The 19008-nt window shown below is 34.7% G+C and overlaps 1 protein-coding gene across 1 annotated transcript in view; it reads right to left on the bottom strand.

The window, feature by feature from the left end:
• Window positions 1-10138: 10138 nt before the first annotated feature.
• The window catches only part of LOC126891616 (uncharacterized), a 29920-nt gene continuing 21050 nt past the window's right edge, over window positions 10139-19008 (bottom strand). Inside the window, exon 2 of the mRNA XM_050660800.1 lies at window positions 10139-10206. Coding sequence (XP_050516757.1) covers window positions 10139-10206 — 68 coding nt within the window. The remainder of the gene's footprint in view (window positions 10207-19008) is intronic.

The raw sequence follows: 19008 nt of genomic DNA, 5'->3' as shown, positions 1-19008 counted from the left end.
GGCATTATAACAGGTTACTTTGTTTCAAAACAAGTTTTTGATCAAATTTTATAGTGTAGAAAACGTTAAAAATCCGATTTTTACATTTTTCTCCATTCCCAAAATACATCATAATCGATTTGGCTGAAAATTTGACCACAGATAGCCAAAACATAGGACTTTAAGTGGTGAGAAGGATTTGAATTATATTACAATACCAAAAAAGTTACATGCAATATTAGGTCTGAATCCCGCGTATGAAAAAAAAGTTGATTAATAGCAAGCTGAAAATTTGTTAATAGCTTAAGGGTGTCTAGTAGGATAAACTTTGATATATGGGAACACTGGAACAGGGGCAGTTTTAATTGTGGAACAGGTTGAAAATTTGGAACGGTCAGAACACGAAAACGGCACATTTATTTTGTCCGACAGAATAGACTTAAACTCTTCGAACAGAGAATAAACTCTCATGCAAAAATTAGACTGCTATTTATCACCTGTCATAATTCCTGTCATATGACATATTCTACATGTTCCACTCATTAAAACGCCCATTTGGTGATAAATAGCAGTCTGATTTTTGCATGAGAGTTTAATCTCTGTTCGGAGAGTTTAAGTCTGTTCTGTCGGACAAAATACATGTGCCGTTTTCGTGGTCTGACCGTTCCAAATTTTTAACCTGTTCCACAATTAAAACTTCCCCTGTTCCAGTGTTCCCATATATCAAAGTTTGTCCTATTAGACACTATTTTCATCAACTATTAGACACTATTAATCAACTTTTTTTTCATACGCGGGATCCAGACCTATATCATAGTCAAAAATATAGGCGTCTACTGTAAGTACAATTAACTCGAAAATATCGACCTCACGACAAAAATTATTAAAAATAAATTATAATAATTGTAAAAACGATTTATTTGCAACAATTTCAGTTCCTACCATTTTTGTCTAAAAGCTAAAATTGGCGGAGATATTGAGCAAAACAGCTTCTCCTTTAAAATCAAGATGGCGGCTAACGGTACGGAGGAATTCATTCGTGATTTTAAATTTAGGCTACTATTGACTCCCCTAAAGATTAGAAAAATAAAATTTTGGGCAGCTCGACATGCAAGGTTAAATGCTATCCCGACTGGTCTAATATACTTTTGAGTCTGATATTACTGCATGTAACTTTTTTGGTATTGTAATATAATTCAAATTCTTCTAACCACTTATAGTCCTATGTTTTGGCTATCTGTGAGCAAATTTTCAGCCAAATCCATGATGTATTTTGGGAATGGAGGAAAATGTAAAAAACGGTATTTTAACGTTTTCTACACTATAAAATTTGATCAAAAACTTGTTTTGAAACAAAGTAACCTGTTATAATGCCATATAATGACATTTTTAGGTCCGTTCTATTAAAATATTATGTTTTTCATTGATACTTTACGATAGAAAATGCAAATTTGTTTAAATAAACACCAAATCACTGTAAAATCGCATAAAATAACATTTTGGGAAAAAAAGAAGAAGATTTTTTGACGGTAAATATCTTATTTTTACGTCCCGCAGAAGCTATATACCAATTTTCAGACAAATCTGAGATTCAAAATTTTTTGCTTGAGTGATTTGACATGGAATTTACCGTAACGATAGGCGTCTTACAACCTATAAAGCCGTTGGAGGCCAATGTGTAACGCTAGCACTACCACAGATAGTTGAAATGCTATTGTTACACATTAGCCCCCAAAACAGGTTGTAAGACGCCTATCGTTACATCTTGGCGCCCCGCGTTGGGCGCCAATCTGTATGTCTAGCACTACCATAGATAGTTGTGCTATTGTAAAATAGCATTTCAATTAACTATGGGAGCCTACCATATATATACGCTTTGCCTAGGCCAGTCTCTCAGGTGTCAGTTCGTTGTGTCTTAATCAAAAATATGAACAATGAAAATTCAGAACGAGACAAATAAAGCAAAAAATTAACTAATCATATTTATTTATCACAAAAAACATAGTAAAGTCATGATATTTAATATGTACAGCAAATTCTGTCTATAGCTTTACAAAGAAACGAAGTGATTTATGGCATTGATGGATTGCTTGTTTCTATTGAGGATGAAGATGGTTATTGTTGGCTCCCGATGGTGTTGGTAAAAGTTTTGGGTTGAGTTATTGGATCATAAATATGCTACCCAGGTTTTGTGTACTTCCCGCAATTGAGTATGAATTCGGGGTAGATACCGTCGAAACCTGGGACTTTCCAGGAGAAACATTTTTAAGGGCGATCTCTATCTCTTCACTTGTGAATGGGTAAGGATGTTCGGTCTCGATCGAATTCGATTTCAATGTTTTTAAATGTTTCCTTACGTTTCTTGTTGAGACCTCTGGTTTCTTTTGATGTCGAGACAATACGAGATGCAACTGAGTTTATGTTTGTTCCTACTTTCCATTGTTGAAAGCTTTTACTATCTCCAAGTTTCCTTATTAGAGCCCAATCTTTTCGATTGATTTTTGAATGGTTAGGTTTTTTACTGCCTCAGTCCATTTTGCTGTCGTGCTGCGTTCAGACTATAAATAAGTTCATATGTGATCTCTTGGTCTACAGTCTAAAAATGTTCTGGTATAATATACAGTACGTAAATTGTTCGGCTGGACATAGGGACGATACATTGGGACAATTATGGCAACTGCGCTCTCTCGATGACAATATGGTTTTTAAAATTAAGAGTCATTAACCTCAAAATTGACAATTTATTTCATATAGAGGTATATATTGTATATATTAACATAGAGTAGCCTACACTCCGCGCTTCCTGACGACAAATCTCTTCTATTGGTTTGCGATATCTCTTTCTAGCACATTGTATCGCGAAACTAAGATGACATTAAGTGTGAGTATAGGCACGGAAGGGGAGGACTACTGTCGCAGCTTTACTATGCGTAAGAGTGAAACAGCACATTCAAAGAAAAATATGGTATCGTCACTTCGCTCTGAATGACACTCCGTCTATCATTATTTAAGTCTATGCCATTTCGGCTGACACAAATAAACGTCCCAACATGACAATATAGTAGATAAATATTTTTGGCCTGAGGAAATGGAAAACCTGTGTCTGTTTAATTTTGAAATTAGTTTAGAAATATTTTAAAAATTAAAGTAACATTATTAACTATTGAATTATAACCTTTGTTTTTGATTTATTTATGGACAGCGTTGCTCCCCTACTCACTCGTTATTAGCGGACAAATATTGCAACATTCTTAAATAATTCATATTGTCAGTTGAAATTGTCAAATTGACGTATATTTCATACCTACTGTCATTGAAGAAGAAAAATTATATATTGCTCCGCAATATTGATATGATATGTAATTATTATATAAAGGTAAATTTAATTAATTGTATTAGCATTTAGTTTTTTTGTCAATTTCACTATTTGTAAAAAATTTAAGTTGGTTAGGCCCATGAATGAAGGGTATACCTGTCGGTCAATTTAATGTTTCCCCCCCTCCTTTTTTTTGCTTTTTATTGATTTCAGTATCTACCTATGTATGTATGTGCGTGCATAATTATTATATGTGCGCATATGTACGTAATCTTATTATATTTGGAATATTGTAGCAAACAGTAATTTAGTATCTATCATGGCTGAATGGATCAAGTAATCCAAAGCCAATAAGGAAAGGAAAAAAAATTAATTGTATTTTGCTTGCAGTACTGCATTTTAATAACTAATTTTATTTACTACATACAATTGTTTACGTTTTAATAACCTAACCTGAATCTTATTTTTTCTTCTTATTATTTTTTTGAACTATGGCCTTGACATTTATCCAGTAACCAGGACTAATATAATTGGCCAATATAATTAAAAGTGCGAATAATGTGGCTGAGCGTAGAAACCAGGTGTCGCTTTGCCGAACTTGCACGGTCCCAATATTCGTTCTACAGCTCTATTGTGAAACGAGTAAGCGATGGACTACCCCAAGCTAATTGAAATAATATTTTAAAATATTACCTCAATCATCCAAGATAGCCATCGTTACACCCTCAGCTTAGCTCAGTCACTCAGGTGTGTGTTCGTCTTGTCCTAATCTTAGAAATGAACTCTGAAAATTTAGAATGAAAGCAAACAAAACAATAATTTTAACCAATCATGTTTATTGTTCGTAAAGATATAATAAAAATATGACTTAGTAAAATTGCATTAACAAATGTATTCAAATTCTTGCCAAAAACTAACAATTCTGGATTATACTTATGGCTTTTGGTATTCGGCTCGATGGTAACTTCTTGATGTCGAATGGTACTGCTGTTGTAGACTTCTCGTAGGCCTGGGCGGATCTTCAGCCCTAGGCCCCTCAGCTAAAGATGTTGGATGCTGGAGTCTGGATGTCATGGTCTCATTCTTCGCCTTAAAGTTGCATCACCTGTGATGAAGGCAGGTGGCTCCCGAGGGGAGGAAGTTGATTTTTATCCAAAAACTGTAACAGTAAAACCATATCAACAATCAAGAAGAAAACCAAATTGTACCTTTGCCAAATAGTATTCAGAAATAGTAATTGGCAAGGTTAAATTAGATAGAATTTAGATGAGGAGAATAGTTAAAATTTGATTCACACGTGCATATTAATAGATAAAAAAAATATAAAAACCAAACACATGATAGAACATTTGAAGGTTAGATATAAAAAATAGAAAAAATGTTATAAGAAGCTAGGTATGGACGGAATATAATGACTGTAAGAAATTATTAAAAAAACTGTATGTAACTCACCCCAAGAGGAACATTTGTTGAAATAAAAATGATTTATTTTTGAAGCTGCTCTGCCTTTTAAAACATTACCCCTCCATTACTAATTGTCATTCTCATTGACATGACAGCGCAAAGTATGAGTAGATGGGCAACCATGTTCCGCATTGAAATTCAGATACTTAGAGAGTAAGAATATATGGGTACGTTCAGTATGTTGATTTAGATGTTAGATAGAAGATAATAAAAGAGGATAATAAAAGAGGGCGCCAACCGATTTTTAAAGGGGGAAATGGGTAAACCAAATCGAAGAAGATAATTATTAATGAAGTGTTAAAGGAACTAAGGTAAAATAATTATTTAAAAATAAAATATCAAAGATGTGACGTTTGTAACGTTACAATTGTACCAAAACTCGGATTCAACAGCACAGTTGCCACAATTAATATCTCAATGTATATTCCCAATGTCCAGCTGTACGATTTACGTACTGTATCACTATTTTGACACTATACTACTGTCAGATATAGTAAGGAATGACCAGAGACATGTTAACCGTAGACAAGGCATACTGAGTAAAAAAGCGTAACGCGCGGCAGTCGATCGGTGATCTATCTATCTCTTTTTACTAAGCGATACCGTTCATATGACGGACAAAGATGGCTAGACCGCTCAAAATGAATATTGACTAATGGCGTCCTTGATATCGGCGTCACACCCCGATGCATTGAGTGGCATATGACTAGCCTCGTCTATGGTTATCATGTCTGGGAATGACTAGTTAAGGTCAAAAACAAAAGTTAAGACTATCGTAACGAAAATTGCTAAAATCAAATGGAGTTTGGTAGGCTACACTGCTAGACAAAAAACCAACGTTGGAACGCGCTAATACAACATTGGACACCTTATAAAGGTAAACTATCAAGAGGAAGACCAGAGATGAGATAGGTAGATGATATAAAAGAATGGTGGAAATAAATTGGAGGTACGTTGCTCACCATAGACATCAATGGAAGGAGTTGGGAGAGGTTCTTTCTAAAAATAAACATTAAAAGGCCAAGAAGAAGAAGAAGGTAAATGAAGTGAAATATCACTGTCTTATTTTTTATTGTCTATTATGCCCACTTCTGTTGCTCAATAATATTTTCGACAACATTCCATCTCTATTCGAACTATCTTACTGTTATTCTTGTAACTTATTTTAAATTTTGTACTCGAGCACATAAAATCGAATACAAAACAGTTAAAGATTGCATTCAAGCAATTCTTCTTCGTCTTTTTGAAAGGCCGGCCCTGTCTTGTGTAAGGGTCGGTTCTTGCCGCGCCACTTGGGAGGAAGAACTCATATCTTGAACCGTCGACGGTGTCGCTGTGATTTAGTGGAACTGTTTTTGACTTAACTCCACATTTTGGCAGGCAGAGCAAGAAATATATCGCAGCAGAGCGAAATTTCTCTAATAAAATTGCTGGCGAGAAGTCACAGCCGACTGCAGTTGCACAAAACTTACTTATTGAGATACAGGCCGTGACTTGTGGTTTTCCCAACAAAGTAACTTGTCTTGTGGCGATAATTGATAGAGATGGGATTGACTTTTTTTTCAGATTTTATTTACTTATAATGTTTTCTGCTGAGAAAATAAAATAAGACGTTTTTATGTACAGTGGTTAAACAGTTATGTTTCCACTAGTGGTAGTTCAAACTGAAATTAAATACAATCTTATTTCTCCATTATGGTAACTTAACAGACCATGCATCTTAACAGGCACGCTAACAGCGACCTCTAGGTATACGAAGCAACAAGAAGTCAGGAATCTTTTCTTTGACAGCGAATTAAGTGAAGTCTACTGTTTGGAAGCAAAATCTAAAGCTTTCTGACAGCTATTGAAGAAAAATTTGATTTCCATTTTTAGTGGGGGCTTTGAATCTGATTTTGGATAACAATTTTTATCATGTTAGCAAGCAAATTTTGAAATTGCTCATTGGTCATCAATATATGAGCACATGGAAGAGAAGCCTCGTATTGCTGCATTGTTACAGATGATTCACTATATAGTAAAAGAAGCTTTTTAATTCTGAGCTAACTTCTAAAATTTCTTTGAACTAAGAAGCACTTCTGAGTTTATACTTGCTCATTAGACGACATCTTAATCAGGGGATAGTCCAAACTAATATTCGTACAAAACAATTAAACAACAATTATTAGCACAATAAAGTAGTTTAAAAGGATATTCAATTGCAAGTACATACTATACACACTCTTGAAACTGGTCAGTGTAAGTTATTTTATGCACTTAAATCTAAAAAACAACCGTCCCACAAAGGTTTGAGAGTTCTTTTCATTAGTACAAAAAGTTCCTAAAATGTTATGTGTATCCTGTATTACTATATGGATGTGAAACCTGGATCATGAAGGTTACATGATGAACAAATTAGAAGCCTTTGAGATGTGGTCATATCGTAGAATGCTCAGAATAACTTGGGTTCAACGCATTTCTAACAGAGAAGTCTTAAACAGAGTAGGTCAAGGCGAAGGTGACTTAATGAAGATGATAAAAAAGAGAAAACTTAAATATCTGGGGCATATAATGAGAGGTAGCAGATACAGGATGCTGCAGTTAATACTCATTGGAAAGATCGAAGGAAAAAGAGGAATTGGTCGAAAGAAATATTCATGGCCCCGAAACCTTCGTCAATGTACTGGCTTATCAGCAGATCAATTGTTACATGCCGCACAAGATCGAGAACGATATCGGCAAATTTTTATGGAAGCTACCCACGCCTAAAAATTTGGGCACGGTACTTAAAGAAGAAGAAGTACAAAAAGTGTTGACTGTTGTGTTGAGAAGGCCCCACGTTGGGCGCCATTTGTAAGATAGATGGGAAATAAACTAAGAAATAGTCTACTTTAATTTAAGTATATTTTGGTGAGATCTGTTGATATATTTGTTGTTAGATACCTTTGATAAAAATTCTTTCTTACACCATTTACCTTACAGGTACCCTTATTTGATTTTTTGTGTATGTGTGTGAGAGAAAGAATGGCTTGGATGCGGGTCCGTTAGCCACTATTTGATTTTTTGAATTTTATAGTTGTAAAATATGTCTGGATTGCTACTAATATTATTGAGAGCGAAAATAAATCCTAATAATCAGTATTATTAGTTATAATTACTGACATTAATGGACATATTGCATCAATGTGTAAAAAGGCGGTCTCCAAGCTAATCTTATATGGATTATTCCCATGTGTTAAATTTGTATAAACTCTTTCAGAATTATCAGTTTTAAGACTCGATAGAAATATATACATATTAAAGTATTTGTAACAAATTCCTGTTAATGATTGTTTTTGCTTTTAAAGTATTGTTTAGAGATTATAGATGTATAGATTATTCACATCTCTTAAATTTGTATCATATCCTTCAGAATTTTTAGTTTTAAGATTCTATAGAAATTTATATTAAAATATTTGTAACAAATTTCTGTTACGGATTGTTTGTGCTTTTAAAGTATTGTTACTCTGTAACAATATACTTAGTATTAAATATAACGATATAGAGAATAATAAATACTAACAAATCTTCTCCTTGTTACAGCATCCAGTGCGTTGCGTTAAGTCGGGTCTTTATTATCGGTATAGGTAAGAGTATAGTTATTTCTGGTGGAGATTTAAGACACATAATAGCTTAAATAGTAATATGAAATATAAGTAGTGATAGTTCAATTAAAAATATAATATAAAATGAAACACAAAATTACTGATATAATAATTTAAGATCAAATTTTGAAATATTCATTAAAGCTAGGGACTCCACAGAGTAAGAGTCAGAGCGAGATTTTGATAACTGTGAGATACAATAGTGGATCATTGACAGTTCCTAAGTGGTCAATAAGCGTAACTAATCTGTGAGTCTTTCGAGGCTGGGGTAAGTTGTTCAAAGCTGATCCGGGTAATTCCAACAAGTCGTCTAAAAGAGGAATTTTGATATGAAGAAGGAAGTTGAAATGAAGAAGTGGGATAAAAAAAACATAAGTGAAGAGGAGGCGAAACTGTAATCGATAGCATTCAAGAAAATTAGAAAAAATCAAAATTCTTTCTTTGAAACACTTAATGGATTACTAATAGAAACTGTTTGGTGATGATATGCATTTATGTCAGAATGAGTTGGTCGCCGCCGGGTTCAGAAGATGTCCGTAGCGATTCACGCGAACTACGTTTGAAAGGATGCAGAGAAGCAGCACCAGTTTACGAGTAATGGATGGTGATCCAGACGAGCAGAATAGGAGATATAGTTCTACGTAGATTTTGTTAAAGGTAAGTTTTAAAAATCTTGTTTATTGCTAATAGACGGAGAGGCAGCGCAGAAAAATCTCTCTGAATTTACTAAAGCTAGTTTTTTCACAGTTGATTACCGTGATTGTGTAGAGAAACATACTGCGGTCGGTCAAGCTAAACGTAGAACAGGGGTTACTGAGAGGGTATCAAAGTTGCTTTCCCACGAAGGTAATTAAATCCATTTACTAAGGCTGAAAATCAGTACACATATTCTAAATTGAATATAAATAAAAGTTATTATAGTCGGTCAGCTGTATGACAGGACAGAGACGGTCGGTCGGCCCCAATGAATGTACAGGTTATTCACTATATTTTGACATCCTTGTAAACTGCTTTATTTACAGAATTAGAAAAAAATGTAAAATACAAAAGTTATTCGATTTTTTAATAATAATTTTTTGACATATATGTCGTACTAGTGACGTCATCCATCTGGGCGTGATGACTTAATCGACTATTTTTTAAATGAGAATAGGGGTCGTGTGCTAGTTCATTTGAAAGTTTATTTAATTCTCTATGAAGTAATATAAACATTAAGATCATTATTAATACAGGGTGTCCAAAATTTTTTTTTTAATTATTAATTAAACAATTAATTTAGATAAAATTTTTTTGGACACCCTGTATAAACAATCATGTTAATGTTGAATAATGTTGAATGGGTTGCATATATGAGTTCATTTTAAATGAAGTAAAGAAACACAGACTTACTCACAATCATTTAATAATACTTTGACGACCGGTTTCGATCTCTACAATATTCAGATCATCTTCAGGTTGGCGTTACAAGTAGTTAAATGCTACAATTAAAGAAAGCCAGAGTTAGAACATTGTCTGGTTGTATCAAAATGCAAATAGAAAGCCCAAAAATTTTGAAAGGTATGTAACTGTTGACACTTTAGAACAATAAACTGGTACATACGTATGCATACATATGAGAAACAGGTACTCATAAGCACGCATACGCACATAGATGCATGCGGTTTATGACTATTTGTTACATTAAGTTAAATTTTAAATTATTAAAAATTTTCTAAAAAACTAAAAAACTATATACTTTTGATCCACTTACATGCCGTTACAAGGGATACTTTGTAAGTTCATCTATGACATGTCTAAACGTCCAGATTATGCTAATAGGATACACTGAAACAAAAAAGTACGTAAATATAATGAAAAAAACATTGATTCAAAAACAGGGAGCATTAATTTTCGTCCAAAGATCAGTATCATTCGTCCAATGTAAGTAGATACATAAACTAATGCTCAAAAATATTAATTTTTATGAATTAGTACGTTCATTCAATGTACTTTCTAGTTAAGAATCAATGTATCGGTACATTGAATCAATGTATCTCCGCAGGTAAATAACTTTCACAAGCTGTCAGTACCACCTTTCTACGTTTCGCTTGGGTCGCGGACATTTCCCCAACTGTCATCAATACGGCTAACTTCACGCGTAACTTTGATACGAGAATTATAAAAAAATATGCATTGGAATCCGGATCTCGTAATTTTTTGAGCGTAATAAAGTGAGTACAAAGTCTACAGAGTAGACTCTGCCGATAAAGTAGAGTCGTGTTGGGAAAAAGTCGCGCGCCCGTTTCGTTTGACCGACCGCAGTATGTTTCTCTATTTACACAATCACAGTAATCAACTGTGAAATAACTAGCTTAAGCAAATTCAGAGAAATTTTTCAGCGCTGCCTCTTGGACTATAATAAAATATAATATGTTTTCGTTATTTCGGGTGAATGGGTGAAAACAATAAGCAATTTTTATGGCAGTATAACAGTTTAGTGTCATAACAGTGACACTAAACCGTTAAATCAGTCAGTATTTTCAACGTTACGAGTCCTACTCCACCTCTATCGCCAATCAACTTTTCTTTTGTACCAAATCGCATAATACGAACTCAAAAGTTTAACTTGTAAAATGGCAAAGACGTCCGATATCGAATCATTGTATCATAATAGTTTTTGTCCGCAGTAACTTAATAAAGATTTCCAATATTTTTATGGAAAAGTTTTGGCTCCACGATGTTTTTCGATATTTTCGGATATTTCCACGCTTTTGTTGAGATTTATAAAACAAACCATGTGTTTCCTGTTGTGACTTAAACGAACTGTTTGTTTCTTTCAAATAACTGTCTTGTTTGTTTTTTTAGAAATAAATATGATGAGGAAGTTACTGGTAACTATATAATCTTTTTAACAAAAACATACATCAAGGAAATCAAGAAAAACTGTTTCCTGAAATCTGAAATTAGTACCTAGTTTTAATATTTACAGTAAATATTGATATAAGTGTGTATGTATTTATGTATGTCACAAACTAACATCTTCTTGTAGTGCCTATCCGTTTCGGATTTTATATTGAACCACGTATTGAAATCATTCTCCTTCTTGGTCCACGTTTTCTTTCTACTTTTCCCTGTAAAATTAGTTGCAGCAGTTCATACCTCTCGCTGTTTCTGTTAATACGACCGAGGTATCCAATTTTGGCTGTTTTTATTGTACTTAGCAACTCTTTTTTTTTGCATTCTTAATAAAACGGCCTGGTTAGTAACGTGGTCGGTATAAGATATCTTCAAGATCCGACGATAAAGCCACATGTTAAACGCTTCAATATTATTGCAGGTGGCGTCTGTGAGAGTCCACGACTCAACTCTGTACAACAGTATGGGAAAGATATAACGTCGTAGTAACCTGATTTTTATGGGCGTTGATAAATCAAGACATTTCTTAGCCAGATTTTAAACTGTATATCTTGCATTCTCTTCCAATATTTTATTTCTGTAGAATGGTCCCAAATTTCACTGACGTTCATTTCAAGGTAGGTGTGTGTTTCTACTCGTTCTATTCGTTGACTGTTCATACTGATTTGTCCAAATTGCTGTTCATTCTTAGATATCATAATTCATTATATTTTCTTAACGTTTAGTGAAAGTCCATACCTCTGACTTACTTCTGTGATCCTATTCATTAACTCCTGGAGGACTTCAGAACTGTAAGCAAATACCCACTTTGTCGTATGCGTATTTAATATTATTGATACATTCTCCGTTAATGCGAATTCCGGCTTGAATACCATCTACTATTTCTTGAACAATTTCCTCAGGCTACGGCTCCACGGGCGACAAATTTACTCTAGCAGTAGCCGTAAAACGAACTTAGGCCGGTCGTCCATTGGAAGCGTAGTCGCGCGACTCGTAGGTAGCGCGTATACGTCCGTGTATGTGCGATCATGCGACTGAGCGACTGGTATCATCCATTGCAGACGACTGTATATTACTTAGTTCGCGACTGTCAAACTGAGTGTCATCATCAAAAGAAAGTGTATTTTTGTGAATATGGTAAAATATACATAGAAAGCATAGTTTGAAAGGAATAATTTATTACACAAATATGTATGTTATTTATTAACAACTTTAAAAAGCAATTGGATATGGCAATTGAGTCAATACTCGTAATCTATAGTTTGTATTTTTTATTAGTTGTTATGTAATCATGGGGCAACCGGTTTCGAGTCTTACAATATATGACTCATCATCAGGCCCAGTACAAAAAGTCTTCTCTATACAAACTACAAGCTAAAAAACACAAAACGAGAGACATGTACACACATATATATATATATATATATATATATATATAAAACATGAAAAACAACTTTGTCTTGGTTTCAATCACATACAATAAAGCCAAGCAACTGTTTAGTATTGAACTCAACAGTCCATATCATGTAAAATGAGACATTATATCATTTGAGTCATGTATGATATAATGTCTCATTTTACATGATATGGACTGTTGAGTTCAATACTAAACAGTTGCTTGGCTTTATTGTATGTGATTGAAACCAAGACAAAGTTGTTTTTCATGTTTTATATATATGTGTACATGTCTCTCGTTTTGTGTTTTTTAGCTTGTAGTTTGTATAGAGAAGACTTTTTGTACTGGGCCTGATGATGAGTCATATATTGTAAGACTCGAAACCGGTTGCCCCATGATTACATAACAACTAATAAAAAATACAAACTATAGATTGCGAGTATTGACTCAATTACCATATCCAATTGTATAATGGACTCGCATTGGCAACCCTTTCATCATTTGAACTTTAAAAAGGTTTGTACCTTTGTACAATGGCCTCCCCTTTAACGGGGATCGACTCTTCCATATATTGTATTTAATTACATTTTTCACCAAATTGAAAAAAAAACATGAAGTAATTTGTTAATAAAAATAATTTAAAGATTTATATAACTTTATATTTACTTGGTTTAGATGTAAGACGTTTATTATTGTAAAAATTTCAAATAAAAATTATTTCGAAAGTTTGTTAATCCTAAATCTATAAGAAGTATTCACTTCTGTCGGCACTCGCAAGTGCCACGCTCTATTTTTTTTTTAGTTTACATTGTAATTATATATTATAAAATAATAATATTAAAAACTCTTATCACTAGCACCTAGTTCTTCTGCAACTTTTGTGTCTTTTGATATCTTGTGTCTTTTACGTTTTGTCCCACAACGGAGACTTTTCATAAACGGCACTAATCAGTTTTTCGTTATCAACTTCCATATCGAAAATAACACAATTATCGAAAATTAATACAATATCAAAAATACCTGCACAGATATTTATTGCAAACCATTGTAGCATCAACATGCGATTACCAGCGACTAATCCCATTCTAGGGGATCGGTCGCCAGTCGCTTGTGGTCGGCCGAGCCCGGTCGCTCAAAGTCGTTTGCAGTGGACGTTGTTTAGTTACATTTTATTTGTTAGGATTAGTCGCTTCTATACGGGCGTATACGCGCTACCTTCGAGTCGCGCGACTACGCTTCCAATGGACGACCGGCCTTAAGGTTCCGCGGAACGGAATAGGAATAGCCGAACTGAACCGACTACGCACAAGTTCTGTAGTCGGTGCAGTTCGGCTATTCCTATTCCGTTCCGCGGAACCTTAAGTTCGTTTTACGGTTACTGCTAGCGTAAATTTGTCGCCCGTGGAGCCGTAGCCTCAGAGTATATGTTGAACAGCAGTGGTTCAACAGAATTTTGATATCGTCGGGTTATCCTGACTCTGTTCGAATAGACAATGTTTGATTCCAGTAAAGATTGCTAATAATTCTCAGATAATTATAATAGTCTCCCGTTTTATTCCGCTTTCGTGGCTTTGGGATTATAGCAGGGAAGGTAACAGGGCCAGTGCTACGCTTCAACCGCCTATTATTACCCCTGGTTTTACCCAAGGTACTCATTTTATTCAGGCTGAGTCGACCTGATGTCTAGTTGTTCTTGCCGGCGTTAGGATTTGGACCCCGGCCTACCAGCACTCGAGTCAAGCACACTACCGCCTGAGCTACGTCGGCCCATAATTCTTAGATCACAGGTGTTTATTCTAATATTGGTTAATATCTCCATCAGCATGTCGTGCTTTACTGTATCGAACGCTTTATGGTAAACAATGAAGTATGCATAAAATCAACATACTGGCTTCTATTTGAAAAGTGAATGGACGTCAAAGATAAAATAAATTTTTTTTGAAGTTATAATTCTTTAGGCGCGATTGAGAGTAAAATTTTATAATGCTGCGCGCATGCGCACACAGGCAGTATGTCGTTTAGTTGCTGAATCTTTCAAGTTATGTATAAATATATTAGTGTAAGAAAAGGTGTGGAAAGAATATATTAGTGTTTTTAGTAAATATATTTATTATAATTTTTGTGTATTTGGATTTGTCTTCCTCAGGAGTAAGATGAGTATTATTAAAACATTTTATTGTATATTTATTATACTTGTCTGTTTGTTACCGTGAATTGTTATTAGGTACGTCCGAACCGATACAGACACAGTCCTCGTAGCGTATTTGGTATAGCATTCGGCCAGAGATCGAGAGGACTTGAGTTCGAGTCCGGAGCTATCCTATACTTTTTTTTTATTTTTTTGAAAGCGGTAAGCACAAAATTAGTTTGGTGTTTAAAAAAATTAAAACAAACTGTTTAAAGTATATTTATTTTTAAGAAATCATATAATAGAAGTATAACTTCTTACGTGCACATTCTTTTTTTCATATTATTTTAATGAAATAATTTGGGATGGTTAACACAGTCAAATGCCTTGTTGATATCACAGAAAAGAGGCACTCCATTGCCTAACCACCATATTTACGTTACAAGACCGGAAATTGGTGTTTTTCAGGTCGAGCCAAGCAGATTCCAGGACGAAACGCAAGCGTGCCCTTGAAAATTTGGGACACCTGAAAAACACTTATTTTCGGTCGCGTGATGTACAATATTTTTTTAAGACCGACACTTCGTCCTATGGAATATCATTTTCTGTGTCAGACAATCTGAATCCATATTTTTAAATTTGCGAACTTACCAAACAAGTTTGACAACCAACAAATTAAAAATAAAGTGGAACTTATCACTTCATAATAAATCGCAACGTTGTTGTCACAGTTACGGAATCAAGGCAGTCTGTGTTATGAAATGAGGCGCTCAGAGCAACAGTGGCCTACAACGAAAAACGAAGTTTTGAGATACCTAAATTTAATCCTGCGTTTGTATTTCCATTGTGCTTAGAGCCATGTAGCCAAATATAGAGGTAGGTTGTGTAGACCATTCTATATATCTAATCAGCCCTAACCATCCATCCTTTGATATAGGCCTCCTCTTCCTTCTTCCACGCCTCTGTATCTTGGGCAATTTGCATCCATTATGACCCAATGTGCTTCTTCAGGTCATCTGACCATCGCATTTGTGGCATTCCCCTTTTTCGTTTGTGGTTCCACGGTCTCCAATGTATAATCGTGTTAGTCCATCTTTAATCCTTCTGCCGTAGGGTGTGTCCGACGAACTTCTATTTAAGTTTTGGTACTTGGGTTAAGACATCTTACACTTTTGTGCATTTGTCTCTCCATGGATCTTTCTGTCTTTTCTATTTTATCCATATTTTCTTTTGTAAACTTCCATGTCTGAGAGCCATATATTATAACAGGGAGTATACATTGATTGAAGACTCTTGTTTTTAGATATTGCGGGTATTTTCTGTTGTTTAGAATATAAGACAATTTTCCGAATGATGCCCAGGCCAATCTTATTCTTCTCTTTATTTTTTCGGTCTGATTTTCTTTATTTAATCTAGTGATTTGTCCTAGATAATATATAATATACTCTTTTAGTTCTTCTATTCTTGTTTGTGCCACTGTAATTATTAGTTCTTCTTGTTGATTGGTCATGGTTTTTGTTTTATTGTAATTCATCTTCAGTCCTATCTTTGTCGATCCTCTATCTAGTTCTTCCATCATTCTTTGTAGTTCTTCGCTTCTTTCTGTTATTAATACAATATCATCAGCATATCGTAAGTGATTCAGATATTGCCCGTTTGTGTTTATACCCAAGCCATCCCAGTAAGTGTAGTTGTTTGAACACATCTTCTAGCGCTTGGTTGAATAGCTTGGACAAGATGGTATCTCCTTGTCTTATTCCTCGGTTTATTTTAATAGGCTCCATTTGTTTCATTAGCTTAATATTTGCTGTTGCCTTATAGTGTAGACCCTTATTAATCCAAATATTTAATGTTGCTGCTTTTATTGATATATTAATCTAAAAATGCTTAATTTGTGGCTTGAGCCACTGTTTTTCTGAGCGCCTCAAATAGCGATTGGAAGATAAAATATAGGGACCGGAAAAAGCTTTTGCTGTTCTGGTCTTGATCAGCAAAAGGGTATTTTCTGTACAGAAAATTATCCAGACAGTGTACATTTTCTGGTCGGTCTTAAAAAATACTTTCCAAACATTTCCAAGAACGCTGAAACAAACTATAATATCTAAGCTACTAGGGCAAACTTCGTGAAATGAAACATCGCCAGCAATAACCGAAATAACCGAAAAAGTCATTGGACGATATTAAAAATATTTGGCACAGGAACAACCAATTCGTCGTATACTATTCCGCATCTATGATTTTGCTTATTTGCAACTCGAATCGTCTATATAGCGATAGTTCCATTCGTAATACAAGGGATAATGTTATCGATTCATTTGCAGTATCTGTTTGGATAATATAAGGCAAATTGCATATACAATCGCATTTCACAGTCTGGAGGACCATATCTGCAACGACTCGATGAGATACCATCATTCCTCTTCCCTCCTAAATTTAACACTGCTCTCCCACTGCTACCCCGTCCGCTACAGTCACTTTTGGGAGCAAGTGGCGTTAATATAAAATGATACGGATATCGTTCTAATGTAGACACAAATTAAGTTTTGTTTTTTTTTTAGTTAGTTTACAATTTTTTCAATACAGTTGAACCCTCTTATCAGAATACCGGTTATAGGAATATTTCGGTTTAAGGATTTGAGGTCTAGAAACGTTTCCAATTTCCCCTTAATAGATTTATCCGTTTGTACGAATATATTAATAAAATAATGCCGCTTAGTAGAATATTTTTCGGGTAAAGGAATAACTTACGTATTATGTATGTACAATTTCCTAAAAATTTAAATAATGTCTAGTTTGTTAGGGAATCATCATCAATGCGTAGGCGTCCACTGCTGGATACAGGTCTCAGTCAGCTCTTTCCATCTGTATCTGTTTTGCGTGGCTTGTTTAGACATTTTATAAAATTTATTTTGTTACACTTTTTAATGTAAGCTTTGATTTAATGATGGATGTTGCTATGGTTGACGCTAACAACTGAAAATAATATTAGAAAACTAACTCTTGTCAAAGCAGCAATAAAAAACTCAAAATATATCCCTTTTTGCAAGTGAAGTTTTTATATTAAATTGATTAATTCAAGAATATGGTCAATCACCATTGATTAGCCCGAAGTTTATAAATAGCTTGCATTCAGTTGCCGATAACATGCTTCAGATCTTCGGTCCATCTGCTTGGTGGGCGTTCTCTGCTCCGTAGTGCTTCTTCTCGTGGCTTTCACTCGACAATACGTTTGTTCATCAGTTGTCTGACAATCTGGCGACGTGTCCTGCCCAATTCCACTTTAAGGACGCGATTTTTTCGGCAGCGTCTGTTGTTTTTATTTTACGACGTATTTTATTACGACACCCAACATCTGGCGCTCCATAGCCCTCTGAGTTATGCCAATTTTGTTCACTACCTTTTGTGTGAGTGTTAATGTTTCCGTTCCATATGCGAGTACAGGCAACACACACTGGTCAAAGATTTTCCTTTTCAGGCAAATGGGTAAATCCGATTTAAATACATAGTTCAGTTTACCAAACGCTGCGCGGGCTAATCCTATGCGAGGTGGGAACTCGCACGTCTGGTTATCTCTTCCCAACTGAATTTCATGTCCCAAGTACTTATAAGATGCAATCTGTCCAATATCCATTCCATGAACAACAATATTACGATTTAGCACCAAATTAGTCATTATTTGCGTCTTATTGATGTTAATCTTTAATCTTTAATCCGACCTTTAAGGAAGCATCATGATTTTGTTTAACATTATTATTGCATCATCCATACTATCATATTCGTTCAGATCTGCCTTCTTAAAAGTGTGTTCTAAAAGGGTTGTGAATAGCTTTGGTGAGATGGTATCTCCTTTCCGTACTCCTCACTGTATAGAGAATTTATTTCTTTGTTGTTCAGACAGTCTTACGCTAGCCGTTGCCTTTTGCTAGACATATTTGATCAGGCCCGTGCGCAGGGGGGGTTTTGGGGGTTCTAACCCCCCCCCATCGAGAATTTTTCCACATAATTTTCCACTAGCAATAGTCCTTATTCTACGAAAGTCAAACCGACTTGATAATAAATATTTTGTTGTCAATTTTTGTTTCGACATTCTCAACTTTCTCGATCTTGTGCACGTTTTTTTTAATTTTCCCGCCTTTTTTACCTCCTATTATCAGTGTCATTGTGAATGCAACCATCGATAGTATCGATTATGGAGACCTGTAAGAAG

This window comes from Diabrotica virgifera, chromosome 9, assembly GCF_917563875.1.
Source record: "Diabrotica virgifera virgifera chromosome 9, PGI_DIABVI_V3a".
NCBI classification, from domain to species: Eukaryota; Metazoa; Arthropoda; class Insecta; order Coleoptera; family Chrysomelidae; genus Diabrotica; species Diabrotica virgifera.
Note: the sequence above shows the minus strand (reverse complement) of the source record. Positions and strands in the feature narration are given on the sequence as shown.